The following is a 16,203-nucleotide window of genomic DNA, read 5'->3' as shown; positions in this document are numbered from 1 at the left end:
AGGGAAGGAGAGAGAGAGAGGGATGGAGAGGGGGAGAGAGGACGGGGAGGAAGGGAACCGGCGACGGCGGCAGTAGGGTTGGAGAAGGGATAGGGGAGGCTGGGCAGTCCTCCAAGAACAGATAAAAACAAACTCAATACCTGAATAATGACTGCCTAACTGTTTCTTGAAACAATGGCCAATACATATAGGCGTTGGAGGAAAGAGAAGATACAAGTTACTAAAATTAAAGATGAGGAACATTGCCCGTGTCACGTCAAGGGGCAGTTTCATTATTGTACGGAATTACCCGTTGGAGGATATCACCGACGACGTCCATCATCAATATACTTGGACCATAAGGGATTTTTATGAAAATATTAAATATCATTATAAGCAGAACGGGACATTTTTGGGCCCCACGCAAGCCATATTTGGGCAGCCCCTTTCTTCTCCCTTTTCAAAACATAACTCCTAGTTAGGTGACTAGGTGATGCAGGACAATTATGCAGGACAACAGGAGTTGACCTAGTATGATACAGCAAAAAAAATTTGAAAAGAAAAATAGAAAGGACAATACATTAAGATCAACTTCAAAATTCTTCTAACTTGTCATTATTCCATGACACTAAGAACATTTGTCAAGAGTTTGGCATAAATTTGTCACATACGAACGCTTACATAAATTGAAAGAAGGGGTTTTACACTGAAGAGGTTGCAGAGAATTCATGGGACAATAAAGAAATTTTAAATTAGAACCGAATATAATTTTGGTGTCCACGCGTTTACCTTTACAAGATTGAGTCGTGTTGTAAGTAAGTAATTCATGGTGCTGTATTCATTTATATTCACACAGATGAGTTTATTTTACATGTACCCTTAATTTGGATAAACATGAGGGTCACGCGACGTTTGGATAAACATGCGTGATACGCGATTGGTTGCTTAGGTCAAAAAAATGGGTTGACGTAATCAGCCCATTTTGTTTGACTGCTCACTCGACTCGCGTCCACTCTTCATGAAGGTGGGAAAGAAGAAAACATGGTAACAGACGGAAACTTTCAATCACGGCGATCAAATCGAAAGTTCTGCGTTGATCCCGTTGAATACAAAGTCTCACGGAGAGTTGACCAGATAGATATTCTGAGTAACATACACAACACAATGATATCCAAATTACCGCGTTCAAGTCACGTTGATCAACGCTGGTTTGAGACCCAAACGAAAACTCGGTTCATTGACCCCGCGTTGCCCCAGAATTCAACGCGTAGCTCCTGATCAAGAGTTGTTAAATCAGAAGGACGTTAAATCAACGATGACTTAGCCCCAGGATATCCTCATCGCTACGCCTCGTTCACGATTCCAATAGAGCAGCTCATCTTTCTGTGCGTGTTTTCCTCTCTTTTGCGGCTTATTCGTGGCTCCAAACTTCATGGGGGGAAAGGATAAGACGCAAACCCGGGCAACTTCCGCCACCATCGTCCCAATAAACGCCTTCGATGAAGAAGAAGGCAGCGGTTGGCGAGCAGCTGATTATCTTCCGAAGCGCCGAGGGATCATCTTCTGCTGCGGTTGCATCATTGTCTCAATCGTAATTCTAGGCTTCATTGCGCTCATCCTCGCTCTTACTGCCTTCCGAGTGAAGGATCCGAAGCTCTCCATCCTTGGAATACATGTTACAGGATTGAAAGCCGCAATCGGCTCTAATTCGTCATCTGTTAACGCAACGATGACTGCCGACGTCTGGGTTAAAAACCCAAACAAAGCTTCTTTCAGAATGTCGAACAGCACCACCAAGTTCATGTACAGAGAGGAGGTCGTGGGCGTCGCTTCAGTTCCGGGAGGGTTCGTCTCCGCTGAGGAATCGCGTAGAATGAACGTCACCGTGCCAATTACGACGCAGAACGTAACGGTTGACGGTCCGGAGGGATTTGTGAATATTACCAGCTTCACGGAGATTACTGGGCGTGTGAATCTCTTTGGTATGTTCAGGAGGAAGCTGAACGTTTTTATCAACTGCCGTATGACCCTGGACCTGTCGCTGAACACGCAGGACGTTGGTAACCTGGTCTGCGGTGCGAGCACCAGATAGAAAAAACATAATTTTTTTTTTAGATTTTTAGGTTTGGAGAGAGATCACCATGATCGGAATGTTGGCGGCAGGTTACTAGAGTTTTAAGATCTGTTTAGCCTCTGCACGTAAGATCAAAGGGGATTTGACGTCTCCCTGTAAAGATGTGTATCATTGTTTCCTACATCTTGTTTAATGTTATTTGTGTTCTCCGGAACACTCTGGCCATATCCCTTTCGCTTAGTTGGTCCATGAAGTACTGGGTTTGAGATCTCAAGGAGAGCTTGCGCTTATTCTTAATGTAAGAAAGTAGTACATATTAACATAACATATCGACCCGTCCATCGTGTTTTTAAAAAGAAATAAAGTGCTCTATAGGGTTGACTTGTTGGATCACATCACTATAACTGAGACAGGATTAACCTCTAGACATTTGGTTTTAAGCAGCATACATATTCAACTCCCTTAATCCTATTCTTACAATAATAGACGCACTCAAATTTGATACTTAAAAAAGGCATCGTATATATGTGAACATATATTATCATATTAATAAGTAAATCTTATAGACGAATCAATGGGATTTCCAACGGTTATGACCCACAAAAAATCTAGGAAACTTTTTACCAAAATAGACTATAAAGTTTCATTCTACTGCACGACGTTCCAAACGTGTGTTCTAACTACCCAACAACTTCAAACAATAGTAAAATAATAAAATAATATTTTTGTATCAAATTCATATGTATTTATGACACAATCCAACATCCTCATGTTCAGTGCTCCGACAACTGAAGGAAATAAGTCAAGTTTCAATTACAAATACAAATACACAACCTAAGATTCAAGTAAAGATTAAATATTTTCAATTTAATTACCGGAGTTTGTTGAAATATCCAAAATATTGAATGCTTACCTTAAAATGGACTAGTTAACAATTTGGTTCTTCAAATTCAAAAATGACTATAGTTTTAACATATTAAAACAGAAACATATGAATTTAAAACTCTATCTGGATGTGAATACTTCCAGCACAAACTTTTATGTACCAGATAATATAATCAGCCATTTATTTATGTAAAAAGTAACATAAAACACTAGAATTTTCAAATTATAATTTTTATTCCAATGAATGGAACTATTTTGGCTTCATTTGTTCCAAAAAATAATATTTTCAAAATGTTTCACACTTTAATACTACATCTAGACCTTATAGAGCCAAACCTTTCAATATGAGAATATTTACGACACCAAATGATGTTGTCTAATTTTAAATTACATTCCGGAGAGTAATCATAAAATATACAAATAAATTGGTTCCAAAATTATTTAGAAGTCTGATTGTGATGTTTTGTCTTACTATCTTTTTGAATTTTTTTATTAGTGAACTTCAAACAGGAAGTTAGGGGCTGAGAGAGAATGAGTTAAAATACATAAAGAACCAGTCATTCAAAAAAAGATCAGTCATATCGGCTGAGCCTCATAAAAGTCTACTTAGACTTTGTGCACGATATGTGTAATTCAGTGAGATCAGCATGTCCAAATTAATGCTCCAAGACAAAGATATTCTGTTCCAGCCCTTTATGATTCAATGACTAGCCTTATTTGTACCAAATTTATCTAATCATCAATTCTTTATTCCTGTGCAACACACTCAGCTTTGTGCCATTATTGGGAAATCTGTTTATGTTTCTTATATATTGAGATTTGGATTTAATTTGAATGCAACATTAGTGCATTCATAATACAAAAATTGACAAGATTGAGCTTAATTATACAAACTGAAGATTTGTGAAGAAATTGAGATATACCATAAATCTTCAGCTTTCCTACTTGGATCTACCTTCATTTCTCAATCTCACTAACTAAAGACCCACATGGAATATCAATAATGAATAGAAACCACTTAGATTGTAACACTATATATATTTTATATATTTTTATTTTTTAAAATATTTCAAGCTTTTTACGAACAAAAAGAGCTATATTGGTAGTCATTCTTATACGCTTTATTTTCCTTCCATTTCCTGAAGCATTCTCTCATCCCAAAAAAGCTCCTGTCAATGGCAGCACACAGGCGGGGCGCGGCAGCAGTGGCAAAGTTTGAGAGATGGAGGAGATGTGCCAGTTCGTGCGATGTGCGATGCAAATTTCCACACAAATTCACACCGCACATTGCACGTAGCCTTTTGTGTGATTGAAAATTTGCATGGGCGGTGCGAAAATTTGCACCGCACCGCATGACCTTCCCTAACACCAGATTATAAGGTGTGGAAAGATAAAATTTATTACTAAGGATATTTCTAAAAATTATTATGAAGTATAAATAGAGAGGACACCCAGTTTTCTAAAATATAAACTCTTATGAAGTATAATAACATAATCCAGGATTCTGTTAGTGTTGATGCATAATTGTGATAACTAGAGAACTCCTCAAGTAGCCTCACTAACCCGGCAAAAAACTCAGCTACATCAACTTCATTAAATCAATCTCTTCCTAATTTAAGGGCAGACAATCCCCTCTTGACATCTCAATCAGCTTTGTGTAATTTTTACTATATCTGAGCTAAGACTTACTTGAATCCCAATGTTAGAGACTTGAAAACTGTACTCTGAATGTAATCGTCCATCCATGAGACGTCCTTGGTGTGGCAGGCCAATAGATCACTTATACAAACGTGCCATGAATCAATAAATTAAGATTTAGGTATAATATCATCAAGGATTCATAAGAGTTAATTCGGTCAACTATTTATCTAGAGAGCAGCCACCATTGGTCTTTAATTTTTCCAGACTTACAGCCATAGGACCAACCAAATGTATCATGTAATTAGGATCAATAGTGCTATTGTATCTAGATAATTCAATATCTATCTCAACTATATATTGAACAGTGATATTTCAAATATGTGTGTACTGGCTAATTGATAAGATTATTATGATCTCATCATAATTTAATAGGTAATATGGCTTGACACACCAAGGACTTCATTGTACACGTTACAAGTGAGTACTAATGAATGAATGTTTCTTTCCATGAAATTAAATAAAACACGATTGAGTGATTGGCTGGAGGGCCACATAATATTCACAATCTAATATGGGAAATCATAATTCAGACTGAAATATTTTGGAATCGAACATGAAATAATTGAAGATCCAATACACTAAGGGTTACTTATGGAATATGGTACTGCGTATTTTATTTAATGTGAATTGTGTAACCATAAAAAGGTTACCAAAATTCTTATCCCATTTTCTATTTTTGGATATATGATTCAAATTTAATTGAGGATAGGCAGGGTGAAGCCATCAGGAATTGAGGACAACCATAACTATGTTTTCATTATAAAATGCTCCTGCCAAGGATGAAATCCGGAGAAATGCTGAATGGACCCCTAACTAAAAGCATTTTAACAGTTACAACTATTAGATTGGATTTTAAAGATCCTCTTTATTATTTCAGAAATTCCAAAGAATGCATAAAATTGATGAAGAATTAAGGTGTCTATTAATATGTATTCTTTTTTTGTAATTTTGGGTATACGTATGTAAATAGGGTCAATATAATTTATGTATGATAGCTTTCCTTGAAAGATGTGGAAGATGAGGAATCTGGATAGTATTTTTTGACGGGTATTGGAAGACCCTTCTCTTCTTCGGTGTCTCAAATCCACTCAAGATAAATGTCACATAAAACTAAGGCTTGAACAAAGTCAATCGGATTTACCCACCCCCTGATATCCAGTAATGTTGACCTGATGATCGATGTACCAAGTGCATATCTTCATGTTTTCATTTACGAAACATTTATTTCCAATCCACATTACCTTACATGCAATCCTCAGCCTTTATGGCCTGGTTTTCTGGATTATGACTTGGTTCTTATCTCTCACATTCCACCTATTCTACTTTTAGTAGTTACAGATTTCTAGATTTCTTAAATTCTCTTCAATTTTGTCTCTTTATGTAAATAGTTAACTCTGAATTCAAATGTAATTCAATAATAAATATGAATTGATGGGGGACCATCGCACCAGCCACGCCACAGAATGCCAACAACTTCGCCGCACAGCTCGAGCCAACGTCTGCGACCCCGGCTTCAAGTACTCAACATAGCAAACGACTGTGAGCTATGAATTTATTTTCTTGTATTTTGATTTTCATGAAAAATTCTGACTGGGCCACCGTGTTTAGGTCTCGTCCGTTATTGGTTTCTTTATATTGTTTAATGTAAATTCAAGGGGAAGCCTCATCATGGGATGGTTTTCCCCTATTTCGGCCCACTTGGGCATCCTCCCTCCCCTATATAAAGGGATGGCATGCCCAAGAAAACCTTGGAGTTTAATTTAAAATGTCTTCTTCGACTGGGCTCCCGCCTTTTTCCTTTGGGAGTTTATCTTTGTCATTTTCTATATAGAGATCGTGGGAGCTTTGTCCACACGTTGCCAGATTCACCACGTGGAGATCACTCCTTAGAAGAATCGCTTGGCGCCGACTTCTTCTCCCCTTCTCGTCGTTTTTGTTGTCTTCTTTGAGCATTTTCAAGAAAGTCCCCTCACCCGACTGCCAGCCTGCAAGAAGCACACTCTTTACTTCCATCCCTGCACGCCCGCGCCATGCTGCCATCCCGGAAAGTTGTTATCTCTCTCGTTTCCTCAAGAATCCTTTTCTTGTGTGGACAACCTTCCAAGAACGCCGTTCTTGGACATTTCTTGGAGCTTATTGGAGTTTTATTGGAGCCTCTTGGAGCAGATTCAAAAAAGGTCCTCTCTTGGAGCTTTATTGGAGATTCTTGGAGCAGATTCAAGAAAAGGCCCTCTCTTGACATTTTCTTGGAGCTTCTTGGAGAAAATTCAAGAAAAGACACTCTTGAAGCTTTCTTTGAAATTCTTGAAACATATTCAAGAAAAGGCCCTATCTTGGAGTTTTCTTGGAGCCTCTTCGATTAGATTTAAGAAAAGGCCCTCTCTTGGAGCATTCTTGGAGCTTCTTGAAGCTTATTGGAGCATATTCAAGAAAACACCCTCTCTTGGAGTTTCTTGGAGCTTTTGTTGAGCTTCTTTGAGAAGATTCAAGAAAATGCCCTCTCCAAGAACGCACGACCTACAAGAAGCACGCTGGTCTCCTGCTCGCCATCGTCCTAGCTCCGTTCCAAGCAATCACCTCTCCACCTCGTCACCAAGAATACTTTGGATCAGCGACCTGTCAGGTTCTACCATTTCTCCACTTTAAATTTGCAGTATTATTACTTCTTTTAGTGACATCTTCTGCTACGTGCTGCTCTGCGTAGTATTAACATTTAAATATAGGACTAGCCACCTAATTGTCAAGAGGTAGGGATTTCTTGAGGTAGCAATTAAGTTCACTATCAACGGAGGTTGTGGACGCCATTAGACATCTCGTGTCCCTCACCACTTAGTACGTCTAGTTGGTCAGACTGGGTCATTAGGAGTCTGACCCGGAATAGTCCACTCCTGATCCTTTAATTGATCTTCATCTTAGTCAACAGTTGTTGCACATTTCTCATTAAATTTCATCGTACTATGCATTCATCTTGCTAGTTACATATTATCTCAGTGTCTCACTTTGTAACACGAGCTGACTGATCCCGGCGTTCTCCGTGTTACATCGTGAATTATTTTATCAATCAATAACCAAATTATTTTTTATACTTCAAAATAGTTAATTTACATATATAAGTTCATTTTTTGGGTTCAAATCAAATGGTTTTATTGATAAGCTCATACGTTCACCATAAACACTAAGCGATAGTTAGAGACTAAAGGGGTGGATATAGGGCTAAAAATTTGAATTTATTTGTATTAAAAATTAGGGATGAAGTTTGGCTTAAGTTTGAGATGAAAAAATGATATGAGTAAATGAAAATTGATTTTGTAAAAGTACACAGAATTTCTGATACAATCGAATGGTGTACTACAGTTCATTGCGAATCATGCATATTATTGCACATGAATATCACGTAGAGGAATGAGAGTGGGCTCGTGCCACCTCACATATAGAAGTACATTTGTGGGCCATAAGCGAGCTACACATGCCATCACAAGCACAAAATCCTATGATTGTGGGGTAGAACCAAGTTCCCAGAGTAATCATAAACATGCTTAAGTTCCCATTCCAATTACATGTCTTTTTTCCCCACTTAACATTATGCATGGCTTACTTTTGCTGCTATCATCGATTCATAATTCATCATATTAAGGGGTTGACTAAGTTATATTCATGCCTGCTACAGTACATATTTGTAAAAAAATTGTTTCATTTGATGGGCTCGCTATGTTATTTCAACAACTTTTAACTATGAATTTAAGGTTATTCAACAATAATTATCTTATAAGATAATATCATGAAGGCATAACTATTTTGATATTATGAATTTAATTTCTAGAATATATTGTGGGAAAATTCCCATTCTCTAGAGGTAAATATATTTCAGGGATAAATTTTAAATCAATAAAGGGTACTTGAAGGAGGCCAGAAGAAGTAGCAAGCCATGGTGAGGTGGCAAGGAGTGTCCATAACAATCCCTGCAAGCCCAACACTCAAACTAGTCGTGGCCAGCACTTCAGAAACTATGTACCTAAAAATCATGCCTTAAAACAGATGCTACACTTCATGGGCCATCCCACTAAACCCAATTGGCCCGTAGAGAGTCCAAAGCATAAGAAAATAGATTTTCACGTGCACCATACATTTTTTCATATGAGATCAAATACTATTGGGTTTGCAATTTTATATTTGCATCCATCAACATTTATTTTTCCAATATGGGATTACTGACATGATTTTCAACACAATTTGGGTCAGGTGATCCATAGGATAAGATGGGGTCTCAACCCATAAGCCCACCATCTTAATGAACTTAGAGACCACCCTTTGAACTAACCTCTCCTAAAGCATAGATCATAAAAAGTTTGTCAAAACAAAATTATAATCTCATCCGTATGATCTTCTCAAATAATATTGGAAAGGGAGACCAAATACCCTTTAATGCATCTCTCTTCCTTCATTATTGTCATATCAGGACTACTCAATAGGGGCTCACAAGGAAGGCGGAACCTAAATGTGCAATATATGTGGTGGTATATGCCATCAACTACATCCTGGGGATCTACCACTAGCCTTAAAGATATTAGGAGGGAGGGGTTGAAAATCAGTACCCCTCAATCATCCTCACAAAAATCAAGATGATTAGGTCATCCTCTAAACTTCATTTCGATGAAATTTAGTCTGTAATCCTATTTTAGTACATATATTTTCATTAAACAGAATTGTAACTGAGTTCTGATTTAAATTTCTCAGAATATTCTCATGTTGGTGTCTCATCAAACACCTTATGTTCCTGTGAAATATTGTTATTTCTTGCTTATTTTACCCTCAACTTTACATTTTAAAAATACCATAACTGGCTATTAATATATATATATATCTAATTATACTATGATAATCTACCTTTTCCGGCTCAATTGACATAACTATTATTCCCCTTGGTGTACTTTTTTCATCCACGTATCTCTCATCCTCTGTGTTTACTTTATCTTATATTATATTAAAATAAAACGCCCAATTTTCAGTACCTCAGTAAAGTTTAATTCTCTAATAAAATATTATAACTGTTGCCAATCTGACATCTAAAAACTATATACCAATTGATGATTTGTTATCTCCTAAAACTAGTAGCTCTATTTTAGTTATTTTCATATAAAACTATAAAAATATTTTTTCAAGCATCTATCAAATCCCATAATCAGTTTTTCTCATAAGACTTGATATTGCCTTCAAATCAGAAAAATAATGCATTTAATTTGTATAAAAGTGGTAACACAACTATTTTCTCTCCTGTCGTTATCCACTTACTATCTCAAATAACTGATTCCACTTCTCCTATTTCTTGGCCAAACTAATATTCATATGATATGTCTAGTAATTCTATCACTGCTATCATAATAATATAACTTATCATCTTTTTTTATTATTGAGACCATCTCTTTTTCTTCTTTGTTAACATCTCATAATTAGATCCATCTCTAAACAACTGTCAATGTGGAGATGTTCTTACTCATCACTGCACATACAAAGTGACTTAAATCTATCTTGATTTGATCAAATGAAATTAGGTAACAGTGACATCAACATTATAAATCTAATTAGCTTTTGTGAGTGGGATGTGCCACATGAATCAGGTTAGATTCAACTACTGGCACATGCAAGAGTATGTATTTGCACTGTCACACTCATACCTTTCTGTGGTATGCGATAAACCTAAATACATCATATAAATTATGCATTTTATAAGGTTATTTTTGGAACAATTTTATGTATATTATCCTTATCGTTATATTTATTTTCATCACATGCATGAAATGTAGTATTTGGTTACAACAATAAATTTTAATTTAACTTTTGTATATGTTAACAGTATAATTTATATCATGGAAAATGAGTTTTAGCATCATTAGTGGGTTAAATTCTTTCTAATACTTATTATATATTTTTCTAGGGAAAAGAATAAAATGAAAGAAGTAAAATTTGGGTTGAGAGAAGCATCAGTAGCAGCATCACTCAAGCTGACCACAGGAAGGCAAGTGCATAAGCAGTCCACGCCGTGTACACAAGACGAGCATTACCGCTCCTAGGGAGCTGCATCATGGCCCCTCATAGACCCACAAGCAAGCACAAAAGGAGCCTAAGGAGCCCACAAACCCCATAAGTGGACGTGGATGCATGCATGAGAGATGAGGCATCTAATTTATTCAAATGGGATATCTAGTCAGCCTTTATATACTTGTTTTACTTTTAAATATTCTTGAATGGGATAACATGTGACACACTACATTCAGCTCTGTGTTGAGCTGGGCCAAGGATATAAGAAACAAATCACGGACCAACCAACAGAGATCTGAATAAAACTTGGAAGAGATGATGATTGGGCTTCAAAGCCTGTGTCATGTCGGCCCACTTTAAGTGAGCAGATATGATCTCAACTATCGGATCTTATTAAGAAAGATTGGACGAAGAGATCCATTTTATATTATTTACCTATCTTTATTTTTCTTTCATGATCTTGATTGGCCTTGACCGCTTACTAATATGGCAGGACCAAGCAATGGACAACTTGGGAGCAAAAAATGATGATGGGGTGTCTGATGGGGTGATTGATGTGACAAGGATGGGCACACCAATAATGAATGGGTCCATGACTACAATTTAATCACAGCCATTGATCCATTCTTTTGGGATCGAATGGTAGGGAGAAAAGATGTCCTTTGTCACCCATGTCCGTCGCCTCCGTCAGCCGACTAGTGGAGGCCAGCAATGAGAGGGGCCATCTGGGGATCTAATGACATGGAGAAGCGGTTGGATCGGGAGCTAGTGAACAACGGGTTGTGAGAGCCTCTCTCTCGAATCTATAAACTTAAGTTTTAATGATTATTTAACCATCTTGCGTTGAAACAATCCAAGAATGGCGGGAGACCCTTTCGGCAGCAGATGAACCAGATGAGGAGTGTGACACTTCTCCAATAGCTTTAACTGCTAAGGACAGAACCACCACCCCCACCCATGCCCACCTGAATCAGGGCACCATCATGGAGGAAGACGAGCAAGGATATACACCGATGTTAGGGGATGGAGACCAACATCCCCATCCTTGCTTACTTGAATCAGGGCAGATCTAGTACCTTCCCTTACTCAATCTGGGTGATAATCACAAGTAGAAGAAGATAGACCACATTCGGTTCAATTAAATTACGTATTAAGATCAATTTCAAAAATATTCAATACTCACCCATCATTGAGTATTTTTCTCTATTTTTCTACATTTTTCCTCACGATTTCACTTTATAGAAAATAGTTATTAAATATAGACGCCTGCATAAGTAGTTCATACTATACCAACCAGTTATTTTGACGCTATATTAAAAATATATATATCATCAAGACATAATCCTCAAGCATCTCATTAGTCTTCATATCTTCTCTCTCCCTTGATTAAAACTTCTAAACTCTTCTAAAACTAAATAAATATTATTCTTTCCTTATCTTCTTAATTCTTACATCTCTCTATATTTAATTAAATGGTTCTTTCCTCCCCCTATCTATAATAATTGTTATCTGTTTCTTATTCATTTTTCTACTTCTTACGTCTTATTAAAAGATATACTTCTACTCATTAACTTCTTCCCTTTTACTAAAATATATCTTATTCACTATCTAACTAAATGTTAATATGTATCAATATTATATATATCTCCTATCTTATTTAAATCTTACTAGTAATTAAATAATAACATTCATATGTCCTATTATGAATAGTATATTAGTACTATCTATATCTTACTAATCTTATATACCTCTTTACGACTTATGTTAGCAACATCCTTTATTCTAAAACTATAAATCTACTTCATCATATTACTTGCTTACTATCTTGAATATCAATAAAAAGTATTAATCATAAGAGGTTATATAGTGATCTTATCATCACTATCTCAAATCTCCCTTTCACTACTTCTTTCTATCACTGCTTACTAGTCGGTATTATTACATATAATCCTAATCCCCTTAACAATATCTCAACCATTAAAATAAAGTCTAATGGCCAGTCCTTGTAGAGACAATCCTGTTCATACTATACATTGGAGTGAGTTTTCTATAATTATGAATGTTAATTTTATTTGGGCAAATCATTATACAACAACACTACCGTTAACATTCTCATTCACATTTATCAATATGTAGGCTTGCACTTGAGCTAAGGGTATGACAAGCCCAACAACAGGTTGACTTCATGTGAAGTAAAGTTTTCAGTTATATTCGGACATCCAATTATAGGTTATCTTTTTACCTTTATCAATTTCTACAAAAACATAAGACAATAATATATGTTATAAAATCATTATTACTCCCCAAACATATGATGAAAATAAATATGATAAAATAACTTAATTTGAAAAAAATGGTTTTCGTTAATCGATATTTGATTTTCAGAAATTTATTGGATTTGTCTAGTAGTTCATTCTTCTTCACAAAGTTCATAATTGAATTTTACATCTTATCCCACATTTGTATTTAACATTTGATACCTCTTAATGCTAACCTGGTTGGCGGCAACGTTTGTCACCCTAGGTAAAAAGAGGACGTGAACCTAATTGGTTGATACACAGAAACATATCAGCACCCTGGAAATTATTTTGTGAAAGTTAAAGATAGACCTCTGAGTCGTGTGATCTAAGGGGATTAAATTTTTTGAAATGTGAGAAATAGAATGCAAAAAATAAATGAAAACATGAAAAAAAATCTTATGAACTTTTAAGGATTGATAGCAGAGATATTCAACTGAATTGTTGAGATTTCAAATAGGGAAATCACTCTATAGAGAATAGGCACAAAAATTATGGTGAAAAACATTCCAAAGCCAAATTTCAAATGGATATATGACTCAATGTTAGTCCCCAAAATAGGCGGCATTCCTGCACAGAGGCTTGGGAACTAAGTATGCAGACATACCCGTGTACTTGGACTCATAATTGGGATTGTATCCTTAAGCATGAGCACCACATGCGCCATGGGTGGTGACACCTGACCCTGATCTCTAAAGCTAGTGCCCATTAGGTGCTCGTGCTAGTCAATGCGCAAGTTTGGTAGACCAGGGCAGGTCGTGTGTAGGTCATTGATGTTGCATGTGCAGGCCATTGAGATCGTGTGTGTGCAGGTGTTGTGTGCTGTGCACGCACGTGACCCGAGCAGGCTGGGTGGTAGAGGTGCAAACACTACGCATAGGAGCTGGGGGCCACATTGCGTGTGCAGGGCGCCGGCGGGAGACACCCCACCAGAAAACTAAGGCATTGGCATAGAGACAGTTGAGACAGCTATAGGGTGCGTGGCACCTCTGTGGATAGTGTTGCAGTGCATGACACCAAGGCAGGGGCACAGAGCATAGCAACACCAATGCAGACCGAGCATGGGAGTGTTAGCCTTAAGTGCTGGTGGCACGTGGAGCATCAAGGTTGGGACCGAGCATAAGGAGTGCAGTGGATGGGCCAAAGGTCATGACCCACGGGCACGTGACACCTGGCTGGGGGCATGCTTGTAACGGCGTTGCTTCTAGGCACGTACACGGGGTTGTAGGCCTAAAGGCACCAGAGCACCACTACCTAGGTGCGGGTGTGCCTCGTCTCGTTACTTCCTTGTCGTCCTTGGTATTCTGTCATGTAATGGCTGTGGCCTATGATGTAACCGTGCTCCTTATAATACAATGACCCAGTTCATGTGTGTGGCCTAGCCCTACCTTCTCACCTTAAACTCCAAGCAAATTGTTGCAAGAAACTTCCGCTACACAAGCAAAGGCTGCTAAGTGTTTTTGCCCAAACGTTGAGGCTGGCACGCGTTCAATTTCGAGCATTGTTCCCATTTCAGGATTTGACTGCATGACACTCAGTATAGTTATGTTGACAGAAAATGTGCCCGAGTTTTGGAAAAACCTATGAAGATGTAGTTTAAAACTCAAAATGGGGGGAAGAGTAGGTGAACAGGACCAGAATGGTTGCAATGCCCACATATTTGCATTTTAAAACATTGAAACTGATTATCCATCGGTATTATCAATCCTTAAATAATTACATAATCCATATTTGTTATAAATCCTTGAATGATTACATTTCCTTTAGGAATGATATGAAAAACATTGTAAATTTTCAGAGTCCAAAGGGTTTTTATAATACCGAAGTCTAAAACAAAATAATTTCTTGTGTCAGAATCTGAGTTTTTCTTGATTGTTGATTAAGAATTAATGAATATATTATTTTCATAATTTATTAATTACACCTTTCTATTTTTTTAACTGATATTTGATATAGCATTGATTTATTAAGTGATTTTTAACTCCTTGAAGAAGGTCAATAGAGAAGACAAGATTCTTGCCTACATCAGCAAATCTCCTTGATCCTAGTGCGGAAATATGGTAAGTTACTATCACCTTGATCCTTGTGTGGATGTGTGGTAAGTTATTATCACCTTGATCCTAGTGGCAAATCAAGTAAGGACATATGGTAAGTTCACTTGCCCTATATAAAATTCATCTCCATCACATTTAATAGGTTATATCCATTTCATTTTATTTTCATGTTCTATTTCACTAGCACACCACTGGTCATTCCATCATCTCCATCTCAGATTGCCCTCTCACCTCTCTTCAATACACAAACACTAATTCGTTGATATTCTTCTTTCTTATCTTATTCATCTTCTCCTCAGATCATTACTTCTCTTATCCATCTTCTCGTAGTAATATTTGTATAATTCTTATGTAGTATAATCACCTTTTTCTTTTAAGCTTTTTGTATAAACACAATGATATCTGCATTTTAGGCCCTTAAGTTAAATTCATGCTATGAGATGGTGTACCCTACTGATAAAATATAAATCAAGTGTAAATAATACTTGCCGGGTTCTAATATATTAAAAACATTTTCTATGATTTTACTTAATGATTAAAGTAGTCGAATATCTCTCTATTTTAGTAGCGAAGTATTATTCCACAAATAATCTTTTACTTAATATTTTACATTTTCTGTGAGTTTCTAGGAAAATGTTTGCCCAAGTACAAGGAAACTAATTTTTAAATAATTTAAATAAAGAAATATATCTACTGGTTTGATCGGATTTTCAATAAGTTTTTACAAAACATTTAAATCAGTAAATTATTTGTAAATACCTAACTTGATAATTCTACTGTTTCTCTTATTACACTGTTAGCTTGTCACCAGGAATATAAGATAGATTGATATAATCGAAATACAATTATTTCATAGAAGTTAGGGCCCAAGGCAATGATTTTCTTCCTTTTCAAATAGTTCAAGAGAGCTGGCTCATCGTTTACTCAATTCAATAGTCTCCAGACAAATAGTATTCAATTGTATTCAGATACTAACACCTAAAAAATGGAATGATCTAGAATTAAGGAATGGGATATAAGGAGAAATGGAAAGGGGTTAAACAGTAGTTTCCCATTTCTTCTATCCTTCTCAATTTATTACAAGTACATGACTTTGGTAACCCAGATTAAAAGAGAACCATTGAAAACAAAATTCTTGTGAATACCATTATTCATGCCTTTATTTGATCCAGAACTG

The 16,203-nt window shown here is 36.6% G+C and overlaps 1 protein-coding gene across 1 annotated transcript; it reads left to right on the top strand.

Moving 5' to 3' along the window:
* The first annotated feature begins 1,304 nt into the window (after nt 1–1,304).
* Nucleotides 1,305–2,278, top strand: LOC144703795 (late embryogenesis abundant protein At1g64065-like). Its single transcript, XM_078576064.1, has one exon. The coding sequence runs from the start codon at nt 1,412–1,414 to the stop codon at nt 2,069–2,071; it is 660 nt and encodes a 219-aa protein (XP_078432190.1). The 5' UTR covers nt 1,305–1,411; the 3' UTR covers nt 2,072–2,278.
* The last annotated feature ends 13,925 nt before the right edge of the window (nt 2,279–16,203 follow it).

Source organism: Wolffia australiana, chromosome 5 (genome assembly GCF_029677425.1).
Source record: "Wolffia australiana isolate 7733 chromosome 5, ASM2967742v1".
Taxonomy (NCBI): Eukaryota; Viridiplantae; Streptophyta; class Magnoliopsida; order Alismatales; family Araceae; genus Wolffia; species Wolffia australiana.
The sequence above is the reverse complement of the archived record's forward strand: the minus strand, read 5'-3'. Positions and strand labels throughout refer to the sequence as shown.